General features: G+C 39.9%; 1 protein-coding gene across 1 annotated transcript in view; it reads right to left on the bottom strand.

The window, feature by feature from the left end:
- SPATA7 (spermatogenesis associated 7) overlaps nucleotides 1-22,203 on the bottom strand; it is an 81,687-nt gene that overhangs the window by 34,343 nt on the left and 25,141 nt on the right. Inside the window, exons 2-4 of the mRNA XM_044435805.1 lie at nucleotides 14,405-14,479; nucleotides 10,428-10,523; nucleotides 4,787-4,834 (exon numbers count right to left, since the gene is read on the bottom strand). Coding sequence (XP_044291740.1) covers nucleotides 4,787-4,834; nucleotides 10,428-10,523; nucleotides 14,405-14,479 — 219 coding nt within the window. The remainder of the gene's footprint in view (nucleotides 1-4,786; nucleotides 4,835-10,427; nucleotides 10,524-14,404; nucleotides 14,480-22,203) is intronic.

The raw sequence follows: 22,203 nt of genomic DNA, 5'->3' as shown, positions 1-22,203 counted from the left end.
GATACCCTCCTGGTGAAAAAACATGCATTCATTGGCAATGGGAGAAATGGCCCTTGATGCCAAGATGAACTGCTGGCCTACAGAGACACTTCATTTATGGCATTTTGAGGGAGATCTAAAAACCCTGAGAAAGCTAGGGAAGATGAGTGATAACCCTAAGATTTCCAGCAGATGCACCTATGGAAAAATAGTTTTGCCTGCAGATGAGAAGACTGCTTTGCTTGCCACATAGCGCTCCAAGATGTTGAATGAATGCATCGTGGAAACAGTTACAAAAATATGAGTGAATTATCTTGAAAACATATAGAATACAATTACAGGTGGAATATGTTTTCTAATTTGACAAGAAGGCAAGTCTTCTCCCCCTTGACTAATACACTTTGGCCAGTAAGCTAATAATTTTTTCAGATCATTACTCTTAAAAGTTGAAAGTGCTTCAACTGTAAATGGACATTACTCAATTCTGATCTCATAGGAAATGGTGGAGTCACATTACAAATCTAGTAATGGTGATTTCAAATCAATCAACACTTGCAATGACATCTTCTGTTTATTGGCTTTAAGTCCAACGAATGAATGAATAAGCAAGCAAAGCAGAAAGTCATCAAGATTATTGCTTTCTCAGTCCAGCCTAGCAGACAGGTATTAACAGAAAGGCAGAGAATAACTCTTTTCCATGGTAATATGAATAAATTTAAGCCAGTGGCTGCTCCAAGGGGAGGGGTGAATTAAAGGACAAAGTACTTGGGAAGTTGTCCAACATATTAGATTTTAGAAAAAGAAATAATGGTATTTTACTTTAACACATAAATCCTAAACACAATGAATCTAAAATAAATTTAAATGATTTTGATAGAGTTTATTTAGGCAATATAATTTTTACATAAGTGTTTATACACTAAATTCAAATTTCAATGCATAAAAAGATTTTTAAATAAGCTACTCATATAATCCCTGAACAAACATCTTCTTGAGGTACAAAATAGTCAGAACCCATTTCAAAAGACAGCTGTGTGCGGACTATACTTCTGTGTTTCAGCTTTACCCGCAAGTTATTATTGATTTCCTTTCCCATTTTTTATATTATTTATGAGTATATATGTTTTCACCACTACCTACTTACTTATTTATTTATTTAGGGGACTTCTATGCCGCCCCATTCGCTGAAGCCTTGGGGCGGCTCACAACCATAAATAAATAGAATCCAATAAAACAATATAAATTAACAATATAAATTAAGTCACCCTGGCCAAAGAATAAAATGAATAAATAATATTAACAATTAAAATAACGTTTGAATACTACCATCTTTTCCAGTGAAATGGCAAACAAGTAGAGCACAATACAGCACTTTCTACTACGTTATATCCCATCAAAAGGTAGAATGTATACCATGCTAAGTTAAAATGTCACCAAGAGTTGCCATATTTTGTTGAAGGGAAAATGGTAGCACAAGTTGCACTGGGCTTTCTGCATCTCATATGGATCAGATAACTTTTTTACATAGATGCATATGAACAGAGCCAGTGTGGTGTAGTGGTTAAGAGCATGGGACTGGGACTCAGACAATGTGGGTTCTAGTCCCCGCTCAGCCATGGAGCCAACTGGGTGACTCTGGGCCAGTCACAGACTCTCAGCCCAACCTACCTCAAAGGGTTGTTGTTGTGGGGATAAGATGGAGGAGGAGATGTAAGCTGCCTTGAGCCCTTTGTAGGAAAAAGGTAGGATATAAATCGAAAAACAAACAAACTCAGGAAAGAAACCAGCATCTGTCAACTCATTTTTTTTTCAAAATTTTCAACTTCACTGATTTCAGATTCTCTACTGCTGAATAATTCCCCATTCCAGTTTGTTTCTTATTTTATTAGTCTTTCTGAAGAAGCCTGTGTGTTTGCATAACATTAGAAGTTTTTCTCACAACATAGCCTCACCAAGGCTGTCCTGGAAAATGGGTAAACAAGAACCTCTAAGCCAGTGTAGAGTGACTTTCCTTTGCCACTTGTGGTTCCCTGCCTTCCTTTGCACCCAGCAATCAGGAGTAGGTTGCCTCTGTCAATATTCTATGTAATATTAATTTCATTTTAAAACTGCAAAATAGCCAAAGATCTCATATGCATAACAGTAAAGTTGTATTTTATTGGAGACAATAAAAATACAACTACAATAAGATACAGTGTAAAATTCCAATATACAAAACAATTTCAATAAAAATTAGAGTTGCCAAAACAGCTGACATATTCTCTTTAACGTCTGGGAAGAAAGGGCAACACTAACCTAGTACCGAAAGGATGAAAATGTTGGTGCTAGCTGTGCAAATTCTGGGTGTCCAAGCTGATCCCACAATTCTTTCCTCTCCACAATATAAAATTAATTAAAAATTGTGTGTGTTTGTATGGATGCATGTGCACACACCCACACTCTTGGTTTCTTTTCCCCTATTCTCATCATCATCATCATCATCATATTATTATTATTATTATTATTATTATTATTATTATTATTATTATTATTATTAGCTACTAGTAGTAGCAAACTATAACCTGCCTTTTTTTCTTTTGCAAGAAGCCCAAGGCAGCTTACATAGTCCTCCGGCATTCCACCGTAACCTCTCAGCAGCAATCCTGTGAGAGAGGTTAGGCTGAGAGTCAGTGACAGGCCCAAAGTCACCCAGTGAGCTTCTTGTCTAACTGGGAACTAGAACCTGGGATCTCCCAGGTCCCTAGTCCAATGTTCTAATCCTCACACTACACTGCTCTCTGGTTCCAGCTAATTCAAAAGCTCGCTCTCTGTTATTCACTGTTAATACTTTTGTATGTTTTTGAATGCTTATTTTGCAATAATAAAACAAACCCACAATGTCCACATGCACACACCACAATCAAATAAGCCTCTTCTCATTTCCTTTTAAAGGTCTCAATCAATGAATAAATTAAGGGAAGAGATGGAAGGCAAAAAGCATTTCCCTTGTCAAAACCACTTCTGTTTTGGCCAGCTTTAACTGACACTGTAATGTATAATACACAGAAAAAAGGAGGGGAGGAGGAGGAAGGAAAATGCAAGTATCTGAAGATTGGGCCTGCCACCCTTCCCAGGCACTATCCTCCTCATACTGAGGGGGAAGCAGGGCCATGCAAGATATTCATTATGTTGGGGTGCCCCTCTAATCACATATTTGTATATCAGCAATCTCATGTAATTTGGAGACTTGGGCAACCAGGTTTTCTGATCCATTCAACATTCTTACAGCAAAAACGCCCTTTCACACATTAAACCTAATGCAGAGGTACCACAGCTACAGTGGCATGACAAGATTTCAGCTGCAGATAGCTGGCCTCATATGCTCTTGGAAAGGCTATGAAGAATGGGACAATTCTGGCTGAACTGCTGAAAGTTAAGCAACTTACAAAATATTCACTGGTAGCTTTGAAACACAAACAAGTTCATATACCCCTTTGAAAGAAATTGCAAATCAAGGCAACCTCGTACCCTCCATACCATGTTGAGACCCTGCCAAGAGACTCCATTTTCTTTTTGCACTCAAACTGTATGCAAGGCTCCCTTCTGTCAGGTGGAAATTGCACATAATGAAACAAGCACTGATGTGTGTGTTCTCTTGAGATGCTTCTAGCATTATGTTTGGAACAAGACTCTGTCAATTGGTCTTAAGGATCTCAGTAGTGCTCCTATGGGAATTGTTGCCATTGTTTGGGAGCACTCTTTCAGCCAGCCTAACAGCCTAACAGAAATATCCTTGGAATTGTCACGGAGCTGAGTAGAAACAGAGGGAGGCTGCAGCTGCCCCTTATCTTCATCTTGATTTTGATTTGTGACTTAGAACATCCTCTTTGGCGATAATTTTCAGCCTGGAGTATTATTCCCAAACATTATTCTGGTTCTTTCATGTCTCTTAAATCCTCTTTCCCCCTTCCCCATTGTAATTAACTTAACATCTACCTCAAGAATTGTGTGCACTTCCTTCCAAGTAAGGCTTAGTACTAAGCCCAGAGCTTTTTGCTTGGTTAATTGCTACAGTTTTATGGCTTAGGTTTGGGAACAGGGTATAGGAAAGTGAACCTCAAGAGTGCCCAGCTTGGTCTGAGGTGGATGTACAAGGAAATACAAGGTTATAGCAGCCTGCCTACTGCTAGCAGCCTGTCCTACTGCCTAGGACAATTCCCTTCTTTGCTTGACATGCCCCTTTGGTTTCATTTTGTTCTCTAAATCCTGTATCATCCATCATCCAAGTCAGCCTACAGATCTCCCTAAACTCTCAGGAATACATAGATGCCCAAAGCCATTCCTTGCATGCCTGTTTTCCTTGCACTCTAATCCTTTAAGATTGGGAAAGAAAATTGTGCAGAAGGCTCTAAGTTCTTGAGGTATCCTGCTTTAAAAAAAAACCCTTTTTGATCAGCTAGGAAGGACCCTTTGTATGTGAAGCATGTTTTGGAAGGAATTATGCAAACAGATCTGTGAAACAGCCATGTGCAGTTGACCTGCTTGCAGCCTAGGTTCAAGCCAGACATGTTTGATCCCATCCAGCTCTGGGATTAGAAGGAAAGAAGAGAACATCTAAGGAAGAAAAGCTACAAAAGGTTGTTAATAGATTTTGAGAAGTTATGAAAAATATATTGTTGGGGGCTGTATTCTGCAGGGTGGAAATGGAAATAAGTTTTCCTATCTCACATCTAAAACTATAAAATTCAGGACAGTTACTACTGAAAAATCATTGTATACCTTGAGAAAAACTAGTTAGCTCACAGGAAATACTAATGGAGATACTTACATTTTATGCTGTTTAACCTGCTTTTTGGTACTGAACAGTCTACAGCAGCTGAAAAGAAGCAACACAATTAAAGTGAGTCCATAAACAATATTTTTAAGACTTGCAATTGTCTTTGCATTATCTTGGCTATCGATGGGACATATTTTCACAAAGTAACTAAGAAAATAAAACCATTTATTACTGGAACATAACTTTCTGCTCATGCTTTTAAGTATGTTGCTTTCTGTTTCAATTGATTCAATTAGATGTTAAGAAAAGAATTAGAAATAGCTCTTAAAGAAATAATAGCATGGCTGGCTTTGAAAGAAGGCGGGGATTGAAATGCAGATTCCCTATAAACTTATTCTGTGTTGCATGCCTGCATCTATGGAAAATGTAACCACTCTAGAACAGCATGGTCTGTAATTGTAGCTCTGAATATATAAATATATACACTGTTCCCCAACATAGTAATGTTTAATAAAGGATGTCTGTTCTGCTCTGAGGCTTTCATGAATATAGACGCTGAGTATTCCTGGCCATAAAGCAGTCACTGTGTGGGTAGTGATGCACAGAAAAGAAAGAACATCAGAATTATCAGATCACCATATTCTAACCTGCTATCTATTCAATACTGAAATAAATATAAAGCATTTACCTTCCATTATCAGTTAATTCTAGGAATTAGTTACATCTGAAAGAATAGGTAGTTTCAATCTATTGAGGGAAATACTTGACTATCGATCAGAGTCATTGTTAGAGATTTTTGGTGCCCGAAAGAGCATCTGCCTTTCTCCTCCTGATTAGAATTTAACACAGTCACAATCAAGCAATGAGCTAGTAAGCTTAAATCCAATGAGTTCAACCCCACAGGATGTTGTGAAGGCCATGAGGTAGCCCTCACAGCCTAGGGTCTGGTGAGTGCCTGAGGGTTATTTGTACTTCTCAGAACATGCGAAAGCCTGTAAGACAGGAGAAGATGATTCATAGAAGACTATGGATTATGCAGATACTACTGCTATAAGAATAATTCTGCCAGGTACGGAAGCAAGGAATGGATATGTGGAGCATTTGGGAGGCAAAAGCTTGATGCCACCATTGTTAACAAACTGGAAGGATTACTTTCCCTCCTCCTTGTTCTGCCCAGGAATACTCTCTCCTTCTTTAGAAGCCAACTATGGTACAGGATTGCACCTGCACAGATGTAAATAGTAACCAGGTTGTACCTGGTCCTTTGGGAGGAGAAGCAGCAATGAATGTAAGGAAAGTGGCAAGTTTGACATAGTAGCTTGAATTCAGGATGTTATCTGGCACATAGGGTAGTGCATCATCCTGTCCCAGTTCTAAAATTTCATTTAATAACAGTGAAATTCTCACATTAGAGATGTGGGGGGAACATACAAGAACATACCAGGCCACACTGTGTTCATTTAACAAAGTAATGCTCCCTTCCCATTCTGAGAGGAAGGTTTCTGATTTACAAGAGTTGATGTCAAGAGCTATTCTGTTCTCCAAGACAGCCTTGGAGAGGAATAGACAAGACGTCTTTCAATAAACCATGGATATAATTTAGAGTATCATTTTGCCCAAAACATTAGAAAGGAAGGAACTGAGGGAAGATGATCCATGACAGAAACATGTGTATCATAAAAGGCAGAAACTCTGCAGTGAACTGTGGGATCCAACTGCCATAATTTAGTTGCAAATTTATTATAAATTAAATTCTGAATTAATTATAAATTAATAAATCAGGGTTATCTCTCACCCAGGGCTTTTCAGAGATCATTCGTGGAATCTGAACTCTAGCAAATGTTTGGCAGTACTATTATCTCTGAACACATGCAGAGTGCTATATCTTCATCGCCAAGAAATCCTGACATTCTCCCAAGTATCTCAGATAAGGTTTCCTAATCAGTTGGCTGTATGAGAGATTGCAACAGAAGGGGCTTCTATATCTACTCAGCTCTGACCAACTGCCACATGGTTCCTCTCCTACTAGAACTGTCTCTATCAACAGCCATTCTACCTGTGAACAGCTTCAGAGGGAAAGGTAAAACAGCATATAACCTTCTTGCCAGGTCAGGTGAGACCAGTTGCCATTTGATTCATCCTGGTCAGGCTGCCTCCATCAGCTGCCACCAGACTGAATGCTAATACAGAGGCCTCCTCCTTCTGCAGAGTTAAGACCAACAGCCTTTTGGCTCCTCCCTTCCAGAACTATCTCATATGGTTCCATTAGGTAATGTCATTACATATCGGAAATGGGGGTCCTGCAGCCCTCAGTCAAATTTCATCCAGCTGGCAGCACAATCTAGCTCTCCAGGAACTGCAGGCCCACTCTTTCTCTCCTGACTGCCCCCCAGGAATCATATGTGCATGTACAATAGATAGAGGGACAAAGCAGCGACGAGTCGGCATGGTGAGAAAAAGAGATATGCGATATTGCAAACTCTGGCTCTACCCACTATCACTGCAGTTTCTGATTCAATTTTCCTGTGGGTCAGTAACTCTTTATAGGATACAAGTTCCCCATTCTGCTATATAACTTAGTAAAATGGCTGGTGCCTTGAATTCGTTGATTCTCCCTCTTCCTTCCTTACCCTCCCCTCTTCCTTTTTGTTTCCTTTTCTAAAGATGTAAACCACCTTTAGTGCTTTGTTAGAAAGCGGGGATCCAATACTAGAATTAGTGTGGTTTCCAGTAAGTAAGTGAATTAGTGCAGTGTCCTAGAATAAAACTGTTCCACAAGGACCAAGCGAACTAAATGAGGGAAATCACACTACAAGCACAATGGGTGATAGGGTTATGAAGAGCCTTGTGCACCATTTTTCTTGGCAGAAAGGCAGGGTACAAATGAAATCAATAAAGCAATTATATTTTGTTCCTTGTGGCACAGTCAGGAAGGTATCTCAGCCTACTGGACTGTGTTATGATTAGGATACACTGAAGTGGGGAACCTGCATCCCTCCAGAAGCTGTTGGATTCCAACTTCCAGCCACAATCAGCATGGACAATGCTCATGGATAACTGCAATTGTAGTCCAACAACTAGACAAGCACCAATTCCTCTCCTACATTCTTTTTCTCCTTTTCTCTCCACCCCACACACTTCTCTTCTCTTACCTTATCTATTTTCTATCTAGAGTATCGCCTTTGAAAGATAAATTACCTGCAAAAGATCAACATCCCTAGCAATTAGAGATAAATGACTGGCTGCACACAATGCAAACGAGTTATGCAAATCTGGAATCTTCAATTTGCATATTCGTATTTATGCAACCATTCAAACTTTTAGACTTCTCCTCAGCAACTGGTTTCATTGGAGGGACACCTTAAGGAGTGAGGAATAGTATACCATACCTCAGCTCCATCCTCTAAAAAGGAAACTGCTAAAAAAACTTACATTGACACAGACATAATTTTCTTTACATCTCTTTTGCCTCTAGTCTGGAAACCAGGCAGCATGTCTGCTGGCATGGCATTCCTTAGTGGACCAAGTTTTGCCCCGGAGCTCCTCTGATCTCTAACTTACACCTCCTGCATTAGTGTTCTCCTTCACAGTGAGTATTATCCAGTAGTCCCATTTGCTGTGCTCACCGTCTGCACCTTCTCTCCCAGTGTGTTTGTCTAATGCTTATGCAGAGGAGGGAAGGACTCAGAGCATACCATTACGGGCATGATCGTGAGCAAATACAAATTGAACACATCAACCAGGTCCCTCCTGCTCTCTATTTTCAAGACAAACCACAGTGGCTATTTTGTCTCCTTCCTGCCTAGAATGAATCCTCAGGAATAAGTGTAACCTGTACAAATTAAGTGATGGCACTGTCCCTCTTACAGGCCTGGTGGCAGCTATTTCAATGTAATTTTTGTATATCTGTTGATATGCTTAGATCACAAATGCTAGAAGTATTTGAAAATGAAACATTGTAGTTGTCAATCTAACATCATCATCATCATAACATTTCTATGCCGCCCCTTGCCGAAGCCTCGGGGCGGCTTACAACACAATAAAATACATTGAAATACAATAGAACATAATAAATTACCATTAAATACAAAAATACAAAAAATACACTGGGTTTCAAACATTATAAAATTAAAAATAACAGTATAAAATAAGTAAATAAATAATATAGGAGGAGAAAAGAGAAGGAAGAAGAAGTTGCCCTGGCCAGATCATATATTTTAACAATTAAAATGATGTTTAAATAAAAAGGTCTTTACCTGGCGCCGAAAACATGAAGAAGTGAACCCTAATGTAAATCTAAGATTATGTTTATAGGAGCCGTTGTCTTGATTTAATGTTGTACCATGAATGTTAACTTTTAGGAAGCCCCTTTAAATCAGAATGGCATGTATAAAACAAACCCATTTAAATAAGGTAAATAGAATATAATCATTTAAAATTAAATATAATTTTTAAAAGAGAGTTGTATGTACTGACTATGTAGGTTATACAAGACTTTGCCTGCAAAGTCCTCTACCCACTTACCTTGGAGTAAGGCCCACTGAAATATGAGACCTACTTCTGAATAAAGCTGTACTATTAGTTTCTTCTTGCTGCTAATAACTGGTGCCTCTTTATAAGAGTTCAGATACTTTTTTTAAAAAAGTACAGAACCACAGCTTTTGATTCTCTAAAGAGTGACAACAGAACCACGATGATTTGATGACATAATGAAAAGGAGGGTAATCAATACTAAGCTGCTTGAGCCAAATATTAAGATATAGCACCATCTTTGAAGAATGGGTATCTGCTCAGTAATATGAAAAATAGCAAACAATGTTGCTTAATAATGTAAGATAGTAAGACTGACATATCGGCACAGGATGTATCCAGTTGGCACTTTTATTTTTGCTATAGTTCTATGGTGGTGGTAGGAAATTATATCTTCTCAAAATGCATAAATACTAGAGCTTCTGGTTTAATTTAGCATTTCATATACTCTATTCATTTTAAATAGTAGCCTTTAAATGACATTGGTTTAAAATATACAGAGAGAGGTGTCAAAAGAAAACTGCATTCCCAGCTAATTCATATAAAACGAAGGTAAGTGTACAGTGCCTAGCATACTGCTAGTGCTAAACAAAGGTGTGCTAAACAAAGGTAGTTGTACATCAGACAAAGAAGATCTTGGCTCAGCAAAAAGCTTGGATGTCAAAAGAGTTTCAGAAAATGACTGATTCATCTCTTCTGTGCTTCCCGACTTAAACTGGCACAAGAGCAGGTATGCTGGTGCTCTCCAATCAATGGAACAACTTCTTTCTTTGATACTAAGACAAGACATCTTGCTGCCTCAGGTGGCTACTGCGCAGAGCCAGAGAGGTGAACCTTAGGAATGTGCTATGTGTATGTTTGTTTATTGCATTTTTATTCCCTTGCCATTGTTCCTGCTTGATTAGCATTTGAGGCACTTGTTCCTTCAGCCAATAGATGGGGCCAGAGCTTGCTTTCTTCTTATTTCTGCTTATTTTTCTCCTTTTATTCTCACAACAAGCCTGTGAGGTTGGTTGATCTGAGAGATAGTGATTTAGCAAGCCTTATGGCAGAGTAGGGATTTGAACCTGAGTTACAGTTCAACATTGTAACCACCATGCCATACATGCTGGTATTCTAAAAATAAAAAGGCTATACAAAGTAGAAATAAATACATATTTACCTTTGGCTGAAAGTATTTTATTGTAATGGACAGCCATGTGATCCCTGATCAGGTACTGACTACTTAATCTGCGGGAAGAGGAGTCAATGCAGAAAGCTGTAAAATGCAAGTACATTTGAGCATTATTGGAAAGGTGCAGGTATTCTTCACCCAGATACAGAAACAAGTACAAAGGTCAAAACAGGAAAAACAGTGTAACAAGAGTGTTTAAAAAACCACAAAGATCAAAGACAAGCAGGCAGCTGCTTCACAGAAGCCCCTTGGAATGAATAAAAAGTATGAACAAAATGAGCAGCGATGCTCTCCAGCAGCAGCAGTTTATTTCAGGGGGTCTTGTCCAGGAGTTTCCCAAAGGACAGCACCGGAGGAACCAGAATCGTGGCCTAGCTCTGACCTCATTCTTCCAGCTTTGCATTTGTACAGAGGGCATTTCATCAGCAGGTTGAACATCTGCAGGCTAGCAACAGGATATGATGAGGCCAACAACACTTACCTAATGCTTTTATTGATTGAATACATCTATATCCTGGCTTTCCTCCTCAATTTAGAGGTACCCAAGGCAGGTAACTTCAAAAAGTTTTTAACAGTTAAAACGTTAAAAAACAAAAGGTACTATCCACCTGTGTCTCTTAGCATTTTAACTAGCACTTGCTAGGGCAGTGATGGCGAACCTTTTAGAGACGGAGTGCCCAAACTGCAACCCAGAACCCACTTATTTATCACAAAGTGCCAACACTGCAATAAAACCTGAATACTGTGGTTTTAGTTTAGAAAAAACAACTGACAACCAGTCCAAGCAAATATGTATATATCCTTGGCAGTGCACTAACCAGCCATGCGAAAGCTCAGAAGAGTTGCGGCTAATGAGTTGTGGCTCGTGACATCGTCTCCTGGCGCCGCTACTCCTTTTCGAGCATGTGCATGGCCCCTATGTGCGCTGTTATCTGATACTTGGCTGCTGGGGTGATGCTGGGGCGACTTGGCTCGTGTGCTGACAGAGAGGGCCACCACTGTGCTAGGGCAATGAGAAAAGGCTGTAATTTTCTACAGAATGTTGGCACCACTACCAACTTTTTGCGGCAAAATGCCCTTCCCCCCATTGCCTTAACAAGCATTAGTTTATGCTACCACAGAGTTAGGCATAATCCGAACAAATCAACAAGCAAGGAGTCTTCATTTTGTCACTGTTCTAGGATGAATCCTTGAACAGGGTGTGCTAATGTCTAGGCAGAGCAGCAGAAAAGACATTGCTATGTGCTCTAACAACCCAAGTTCAAATGATGTAGATGTGCAAGAGGTTCTGCCCAATTATTCTAGTACAGTCTTCTCCAACCTAGTGCCCTCCAGAAATTTTGAATTTCAGCTACTGTTAGAACTGCCAGGAGCTGTAGACCAAAATATTTGATGGTCACAATGTGGGGAAAAGTTGGTTGAATAGAGTGGCAGGTTCATCCAGCAGAAGGTGTTTCTGTGTTATTCTAGTGTTATCCTAGTCCTAAACAGAGAATACCACTCAGGATTGAAGGTGCTTCCTGTGAGAAACTAGTTTTACAGTAGGAGGTGGTTTTCATCCAAGTCTCATCTATACTGGATTGAGACAATGGCCTAGGAAGACCAGATGCTGGAGTATTATTCACAGGTTTTGTTCTCATCAGAAATCTGGATGAGAGGGCCACAGAAAGCCCTGCACAGCAAAAATTTAAAACAAGTCATCTAAGATTGTGGTTTTAATTAATAGTATGTTTAAATACATGGAAAATGATAAATGCCTCACATAGAAAAGCCAATAGAGAAACATTGTAAACCAACCATTCCTTCATTCAACATGTTATCATTTTTTAAAATTGCCTTAAAGATGACTACCAGGAAAAGATATACTGTAAAAGTTCCAGTGGACAGCTCTTCTTTTAGTCTACCCCTTGAAGATCTCTGGGATTCTATATTTCATCCTTGATCAAGACCCTATTAAGACCCTATTAACTTAATATTACTTAGATGGGAAGTAGTTGCACAAATATGACTTTTTCCATTAAAGTGTACACTGACAATAACAGGTAATGCCAAGCCTCTAAAATCCTAATACCTAATGTGGTTTCATGCACATTCTTGTTGTTTTGTTTACTGACTGTTTTGGTTCTTGTAGGCCGTCCTAAGACATTTTGCATATAGGACGGGATGTAAATGCTTTATTAAATATGTGTGTGTGTGTGTGTTTTAGGGCTCTGAACAGAATGAGTCTTAATTAGCCAAATACTTCAATGCCTTTCCTTCTTGCATTTATACAGAATTAGTTTAAATGGGGTGACTTTCTCTTCCACATTTTTCACCAACCTGGTGCCCTCCAAATTTGTTGGGACAATAGCTGACATCAATGTCAATGTTGGCTGGGAATGATGGGACTTGTAATCTGGGGGATACTAGCTTAGGGAAGCCTGCCTTAACCTATCTGGAATGAGAAAGCTTCATCTGCATTTGCCAGACACTCAGATTTCAAGAGGCAAGTGGACTTCTGTTGGATAAACAGCCCTTCTTCATTGCCCACAGAATGGGTGGCTGATCAGTTCTAATGCCATCAGCACTTTGGCTTCCACCTCCATACTGTCCATCCCTATATTTGCTGCATGTTCTTGATCTAGTAATTTCTTAAGGACCCATGTCAAACCTCAGCACATGGTACGAGGGCACTGTGATGGGTTAAATGGGTGCACTGAATAACTAAGCAGACTGAAAGCAATACTTACATTAGAACGCAAACCCTTCAGTGATCAAGCCATGAACAAGCCAAACACAAATTACAAAGCCATTTCAATTATGCTTCTCAGATGTAATTTTAAGAGCCCAAGCAACAAAACATATCCTTACATATGAAACTGAGATCCTCTAAGCAGCTACTCCAGAATAGCCCCATTATGAAGTCAATGTGACTATCTTGGAGGAAAGTGGCTGGGGGACTGCAGCCTGAAGGTCCTGAGAGAAGATTTCATACTGAACGGAAATGAAAGCACTGATCTACTAACTGGTAAGGCTACTCATCACACAACTCATTATTCGTAAAACAAATATGCATATTATAATTGGGAATATCTTAAGAAAGGGTGTTCATATTTTGAAGCAGGTCTTCTCCAACTGGATGCCCCCCAGGTGTGTTAGGTGGGACCTTTAAGCATTCACAGCAACAATGGCCATTGAATGGTGACTGGGAGTTCCAGTCCAACAAATCCAAAGGCCACTAGGTTGTGGAAGGTTCAACTAGACTGGGCATTTTTAAAAGCCATTTAGGCAAGCTTTAATCACTTAGATGTACTGCATATTCAACTGGTCATAAACAAGAGAGCAAACACTTTCTTAAACACTATTAATCAGCATTGAGGAATATTCAATTTTCCACTCAGAAAGCAATCTCATGCCCCCCTGGCAGCATCTAAGGGGGACAAAGGATACTGGCCGTCTATAACTATGGAACTCCCTCCTCAGATTTTCCGCTGCTGACTGCCATGGAAAGCCCTGTGCTGGTACCTCATCTGAGGTCTAAGCTCTGAGTTTAGGACAAGGATGGAGAAGGAATGCATGTATATCAGTGAGATGAGCAGGGAGGAGTTGTGCATCCACCAAATCTGGACTTCTTGGGACATGCATCAACTAGACAAGTTCAGAGACCCACATAGAAAAATGGGGCTAGAGGAGGGCATGGAGGTGAAAAACCCCCTGCTACTACCTCTATGGTGCCAGTGACTGCCCAGCAGGTTGTTGTATTCCCAGAAGCCCCTGACATCAGAGGTTTCTGTTGTCTGGGCAGCATCCTGTAGAAACATATCCTCAATTTAACTGGCCATCCAAAAAGTTGGCAGCCAAATCTCAGTTAAACCAAGGTCTTATTGCAATGCGTAAATGTTTTTTCCAGTTGACAGCACAAGGAACATTTTATGCAAAACTATTTTGAAATTCTTGATCTGTTCCATGCCTGGTAAATTACCTACCATTACTTTTGGTGCTTAAATGTCCTTTGAATGGACTTGCTGGTCCATACCTTGGAATGGCCTGGTATTCAATCACTAAAATGAAAGAATGAGATAACAAAGAATAATCCTTTCAGCAAACAGAATAAATTCAAACCACAGTACAGATTACTTTGGTGTAATGTTTTTATATCAATAGAATACAAAACAGAATCTCATGAATAGCAGTAAATCACTAATTTGAAAGCTTATGCCAGAATAAATTGGTTAGTCTTGAAGGTACTGCATGACTCTGTTCATTTTGTTGTGAACCCCCTAGAAATGGATTTCAATCAATTCACTCTGAGTCCAACTGTTTACATTAAATGTTTCAATATGCTTAGTTATGCTTTACTTAAGACTGGACTGAAAATGGAGGAAAAATAAGACATGTTTCCCCTTTCATCCTGAAGTAAACATATAGTGATTATTTCTCTTCCCATAATTAAAGCAACTTTGTTAACAGTGTTTTGCTATTGAGGCAATTAATTTTGAAGATGAGATAGAAAGCAGCAGCAAAAATTTAATGCCTGAGTCCAGAGAAAATATATCCCTGTAACAGAAGTCCTGTCTTGGGTAAAGATGCATTGAGGGGGTGGTTACATCAAAATATAATCTGGAAAGGTCTACAGACACCTTGTGAGCCTTGGGTTTGCATGCTTCATTATCCAGGTACATACACTGATTCTCCCACAGAATCTTCATATTGTAAAGCCTGGTTCAGAAAAATCAGAAGTGAGAGAGAGAGTGCAAAGGGAGAGAGGGGGACTAGATAAGCACAACCCATAGTTTGGCATTATATCCAAACCAGCCCTGTGTGGCAACTATACCAAACATGTTATATTAATGTTTACCTTAAAATTGTCAATATTAAACTTTTGCCAGGTAGAATTACTTTCTTTTCCAAGCTGAAGTTATGTTAAATCAATATTTCTGCACAGTCCATGTGACAACTTCATAAGTACTTAGAGTAAGATAATTTCATTATGTGAACTCTTTCACATGCTTTTACAATTCTTAAAACGTATACAGATCCTAGCTTGCATAAACAAAGCCAAAAACTAAGAGGCTATAGAAAGCTTCAGTCTATTCCCTAGGAAGTTCCAACAGATTATAAGGAATTAAGTGTACCTATTAGTCTCTAAGCATTTATCCATTAAGCTACATGGAGACATCTACTCCAATATCAAAAATGATGATTTCCTCCTCTGGATGAACCACCGCAACAGATGAATTCTGCTATAGTGGAACTCAAAGATATATACCACTTGCTCTTACCAGATAAATATTATACATTAGATCTGTTCAACTGTTCTGAATTTGAGGCAGTAAAATCCTATAGCTGCCAGACAGCACCTAGATGGTCATAGGTTTATTCAAAGTCCCAGAATTAAGCTCACAAACTTGCTCCAAAGTTGGAGCTGAGACTCTGAGCACAAAATAGCCTCCCTACTGCTTGCAGCCAGTGCAGAAAGAACTGAGTAAGCTGCTTCTCAGGATTGCACAAGCAACCTCAGAGAAGGTGTTGAGTGGGCAGATGGAGAAGGAGACTGGCACCACCAAGTTATAAGGTATCTTAATGGTGCCTCGGCCTCCTCCCTTGAGCATGGAGGTTACTATTACCTCTGTGCTCCTCCAACCATATGTGAGAAGCCCACACTCCTCTGAGTATGGACAGTTGCAAGCATCTGGATTATAGCACAGATCTGCACTTAGACTGTCTTTCTGCTATGATTTAGATAGTTAAGGATGTGTTTGTTTTGTATTTAAATTGTATCAAGCTTTGGTTTTCTTTAACCTTGACCTTCTCTTTAATTGTACTTTTATTTTTGTAAACCTTGGAGGTTTGTGACAGAAACCAACTCTTCAATCCTCTGTTCCCTTAAGAATCCTTGTATCTGGAGGCTACACATCTAGACTCCCAGTGAACCCACTACCAAGGTAAGACGCTTCCCCAGTTTGTCGATACAGTTCATGGATACCACAGCTGTGTTTTTCCCCAGGCAGAGTCTTTCTAACCAGCTCTGACTCAGAAAGATTTGTGCTCAAGCTCCACAACTTCTCTCCAGCACAGAGCCAAGTGTGACAGTCACCAATCTTTATTCACAAAACCAAGGCACTTTCCTTCACTGACTTTTTCTCATACAATCCACATATTCCCAGATACTTGCGCTTGCATCAAAACTTCTTTACCAGGCAGAGAGAAGTGCAGAAGAGGATCAATTCTGCCTCAGAAACCTCCATGTTCAAACTCCACAACTTTTTTTTCCAGTACTGAACTCTGTGACAACCACCAGCCTTTCCCCACAAAGGTAAGTTTCCTGAGCTTTGCTGACATGCTCCACACGTCCTTCCTATGTTCTCTTCAGACCCTTTCTTCTGGACTAAGTCTCGCTGAGAAAAATTCACCTGAAAGACTCAACATGCTACACCTTCAAAAGCTCTGCGGACAGTTTATCTGACAGTGGTAGAATAGCTTAGTTTTTCCCATGACTGCATTTGCCTTGTGGAAGTCTGCCACTCCCTTACTGACAAGTCCCATGAGACTGCCTCCCATTCTGTCCCTTCTGTTCTTCTTGAACAAGTTATACCCTTCAACTGTTGAATTCCAGTCATGCGAATCATTCCACCAAGTGTCAGTTATATCTACCAGGTCATATTTACCCTCCTTTAATAAGAGTTCAAGTTCATGCTGTTTGTTTCCCATATTTGCATAGAAGACAATGTGCTTCATACTCTTTACACCATGGCTTTCTTCCTACGTTTTTTGGAAGAGTATTATTAGGCACTATTAGACCTGCTATTTCTGTTGTGGTGCTTAAGTCCTTGTTCATTGTTGTGTCCTCCCCCGCAGGACTCAATTTAAAGCCTTCCTGATAAGCTTCTTCATGCTGTGGCCAAACACGCTCTTACAATTCTTCTAAGATGCAACCTATCCCTTGCCAGCAGTCTATCTTCTAGAAAGCATAGCCCATGGTCCCAGCATCCAAATCTTTTATGTTGGCATGGCCTTTGTAGCTAGGCATTCACCAGGAATATTTTTCTTTCCCTATTGATTCCTCTTCCAAGAACTGGAAGAAATTAAGAGAAAGCTATCTAGGTCCCAAAGCTCTCAACTTTCATCAAAGAAGCTTCAAATTCTGATGTGATTTCTTCAAAGCTCGCATTGGCAATGTCATGTTCCCCACATTTATAAGAAGGAAGGGGTACATGTTACTGGTCTTTATGTGTCTTGACAGCATACCTGATGAGTCCACGGGTCTTTCCAATTTACATGTGTTTCCATCCTACACAACAGGGAGTCTCCCACAACTAACATTCTACTCTTCTGTAATTGCAAGCCTTGCTACCATTGCCGCTACTTTAGCCTCTTGTTCAGTGTTTATTTATTAAAAGCTTTTCTATCCCATCCCCTACAGATGTCTCGGGATGGCTTACAATAAATAACAGTGTTGCATGGGATGACTTGTAGTTTTTCCACCACAGGCTGCCCTCCAGTCTCATCCTCGAGTAACTGAAAGTGGTTTCATAGCTCCACTGCTTCCACTGGTGCAAAGTGTCTTCTGGTTCTTCTGCTCCTGTTCCTATCACCCTTTTCCAGAGAGTTTTCTCCTTATTTTCCCTTAGCACAGGATTCTTCTCTTCTACCTCAGCTTGCTGTTGCACTTCTTGCTTATGTACTATTCTTAGCTGCTGTCCTTCTGTCTAAAAATTAATCTTTTATTACCTTAAGGGTGAACACTCGCTGCTCTAAAGCTCTTACCTATTCTTCTAACAGTGCTACTAGCTTGCACCTATTGCATGTGTATGCATTGTTGACTTCAGGAAAAATAATAAACATTGCACAGGCATTGCCAGTCACTCTTCTCCATCCATACCTTCTGCTCCTTTTATTCTACCTTGCTGGGGCTATTTTAACCACCAGTGCTTTCTCCTGTTTTCCCTGCAGGTTAAAAACAAGTCCTGCCAGTAAATGTGAATGTGTTACAAGGAAGAAAGGGGGTGGGGAGGGGGGGAGAGGAACTAAGAAGAAAAAAATGTTAGGGACCTCCCCACCAAATTCCACCATCAAACTGCTGTTAGCTCTCCCTGTTTTCTCACTCTGATCTCTGACTATCTGGGAGCTTGGTTGCTTGTATCCAAGAATCCCTAGACCAGCTAGGGCAGCTTCCTCTGCTGCGCTATGAGTCAGGAACCAGACTCCTGGTGTGAGAAGCAAAGAAAACTTACCTAAGTATAGCAGACTCCCAGCAGTAGGTATTTACCCTCCACTGTACAGAAGGCACTGCAGCCAAATACCAGAGTCAGTACAGGGGCAGAACTATTTTGCACATTACTGGTCTCCAATTTGTTGAATGAGAAGGCCAGAAAAGGGGATAGGGTCCAAACATCATCATTACAACCAGGTTCGGCACCTATGACTCAATGCAGATCTAACACTGCTTGATTACAAAGCCATGCCCAGTTATATGGGGATTTTCAAACTAGTATGGGCTAATTATAGTTAACACTGTTACTAACTATAATAGGAAAGTGGGAACTACAGTGGTACCTCGGCTCATTAACGCCTTGGTTCACGAACAAATCGGATCACGAACAAAATTTCTGAAAAATTTTGACTTGGGTTGCGAACACTGCTTTGGATGGCGACCAAGATCACAGCCATCTCCCCGCCCCCCCCACGTGGGGAGATGGCCTCCATCCCAGTTGCTTTCATACAGAGAAGGCATGCGTGATCAGAGGCGCGCTGCTGCAGGAAAGACAGGCAGAATCTCAGCCATCTCCCCCATGGCTCTGCTTTGCTGCTCCTGTCTTTCCTGCAGAAGCGTGCCTCTGATCAGGCACGCCTTCCCTGCACGAACGGAACTGCGATCACTGCCATCTCCCCACCCCCAGTGCACCGTTTGCGCCCATCTCTCTCTTCCCCAGTGCGCCTGCGATCACGCCCGTCTCTCCCCATCCCACCCCCCAGCGTGCTGGGATGACGGGGCGCCTGCAGGGATGACAGGCACAATCTTGGTCATGCGGGGGGGGGGGCAGGGAGATGACCGCGCTTGTGTTTGGGGTGGTGGGGGGAGATGGCCGCGATCTTTGTTGTTGTCACTTTGCTTCACATTTTTCTGATTAAAAAAATGGTTACAGAATAATCTTATTTACATTGAACCTTATGAGGAAATTTAACTTGGCTCACGACCAATTTGGGTCACGACCAGTCCTGATTAAGTTCGTGAGCCAAGGTACCACTGTATCATATGAAAATGGGGAGTATGAAGGAGAAGGCTGGAGAATATGATCTCCTACTATATTTTCAAAGTAAATTCAGTAAATTTAAGTTTGAACCCTATGTAGAATTTTATCTCTGTGTTTTTTTCTACATGAAAAAAAAACGTATTTCACTTTCTATGAAACATTTCATTTTTCAAAGTATTAAAATATGTAGTTGGTCATATATACACCATAAAACTTGGATTCTGCAGCAAAATGATAGGTTCTGATAGTTATATGCAAAGTAACCATAATACTGTATTTGAAATAAAATCTCGCTTTTTAAAGTTCCAAGTCAATTGAATTGGAAAAACAGGAAGTGGTGGTAGGGGGAGTGTTGTTAATTATGGTATCAGTTTCTGCCACATGTGGTGTGGTAAATCTTTATAATCCATTACACAGATAAAAGCTACTAATGCATTTATCATGGAGGATTACATGTTCTCTCATTCTTCTAAAACAACAAATTGACATATGGTATAAAACAAAAGGTAAACTATTGAAGCACTAAAACTAATACATTTTTGCATCGTTCTTTTATTTATTCTAGATTTCTAATGGATTGTTAAGATTGGTAAGCTGTCAAGTTGTCCAATTTTTATTTCCTGATTTACCAGAAGCATGAGCTGAGGCCCTCTAAGGAATATGGGGTATTCTGAGAAGAAGTACAAATTTCTCATTGCATCTATTCAGCAATTGGTTCAAGAAGTGGAATGCTTTCCCATTTTTGAGTCTGTGAAATGCCAGTAATACCATGTTGACTATCAACATTATGATAATGGAGCAACCATTTTTAATAAGATTCATCTTTTCTTTCTTTCTTAGGTACCTTTAAGCCTGTTCCCAACCTTCTGCCCTGTAGATGTGCTAGGCTGCAACTCCGATTACCATCCAGCATAACAAAGGAGAAAGATGAGAGAGGTTGACAACAGCTGCGCTGTGTCCGGTCAGGGAATGGTGCTGTAAGAGGTATGTGCAAGAGCCATAGAACTCCAGCATTCCTCAAACAGCAGTTGTAGAGAGCTGGGGTGGTTTTGAAACCATCCCCCATCAGGTACCATGCTGGCTTTGGATGGCAGGGGATGCTACAATGCCATGTAGGTAATTAGGGAAATCCATTGAGAATTTAATGGGACAGAGAGAAAGACTTTAAATTGTTTGGTACACGTGGAATAGTTATTATGTATTGTACCACACTGCTTGTTAATTGTTGTTGTATATGCCTGCTGAAATTTATTGTATGGTAATGTCTTATGGCAGGTGAGTCTGTTTTAAACTGTTTTAACTGTTGTATTTGGTATATTTTAATCACGTTTTGTAAACCATTCTGAGAGCATTAGCTAATTGAACAGTATAGAAATGCTTTATTTCACTTGTATGCCACACCCCTTAGCCATAAGACTTTCTGGGTGGCTCAGAACAGTAGTTAAAATAATACAGTTAGCAATGCATTTAACAGCATGTCATGAGGAATAAAAAACTGTAAAATAATAAAATTAATACATAAAAGGTAAAAAGGATAAAAATGAGCACACAAAAATAAACACACAATAAATCAAACAATTAAAGATGCCAGGACAACTTCTTTTCCTGCCAATTCTCTGAATCCAGTTGGTGGCTCCTGTGCCTCTGTATCAGGAATCCAGAACATTCCTGTTAGCTGTCCATGCAAAATGGATTCTGGAGCCATGGTGGCAGGGAAATCGCAACTAAAATATACAGTGCATAAAGAACATGCCAGAAAGTCAGCACATCAGAAGTCCTCTATAAAACATAACTTCTCTGCAGTTGTCCTCTAGTTAAGGTACTTGCTCCATGGGAATGCCAATCTAATCGCATCTCTATAAATGCCTAATAAATACACCTTAATTTAGGCTGGCAGCAGGAATTTTTTCTGCTCTACAGGACTTTTACTTGAGAATCTATAATAATCTATTATAGATGTTATTGTTTTTCCTGCAAGTCTTTTTCAGACATATGTTATTGAAAAGACAGCCAGCAGATTTCAGAACTAAAATAATCTAAATAATTTTGGGATGAGGGGTGTTTCATACTGTATTTGAAATAACTCTGACCCTGACAGCCCAAGGCCTGTGAGTAATGTCTGCTGTGCCACCACTAAAATCACATTTGTGTGTCACTGATTAGCAACAAGGTTGTTATTTTATTACTGCTTCAACCTTTACCAAGCACAGGCATTAGGAGATAAACAGACCTGTGCAGACCACCAGCTCTGAATAATAAAACTGTTTTAGGGCAATTATATTAATGGATAGACATAAATAACACAGGACTGTTAATAATGCAACCTGCTTCAGCAAAGTAAATATTTGTGCTTCTTTCTGTAGCAAACTGCTTTGTCTAAAGCATATGTAAAACTGATCCCAGAGAAAGGGAAAAATTAACTCAACTGCATTTCAGCAGTTTCTGACTTTCAAACTTTGCCCTATAGAGCCTGGAAACACAGGATTCTTCAACAAGAAAATTGCTTATGGTAGACAAACTTTCCTGAAAGG

Source organism: Varanus komodoensis, unplaced genomic scaffold, assembly GCF_004798865.1.
Source record: "Varanus komodoensis strain SLA01 unplaced genomic scaffold, ASM479886v1 scaffold3, whole genome shotgun sequence".
In the NCBI taxonomy this organism is placed as follows: Eukaryota; Metazoa; Chordata; class Lepidosauria; order Squamata; family Varanidae; genus Varanus; species Varanus komodoensis.
This window is presented reverse-complemented; position numbering and strand designations above follow the sequence as displayed.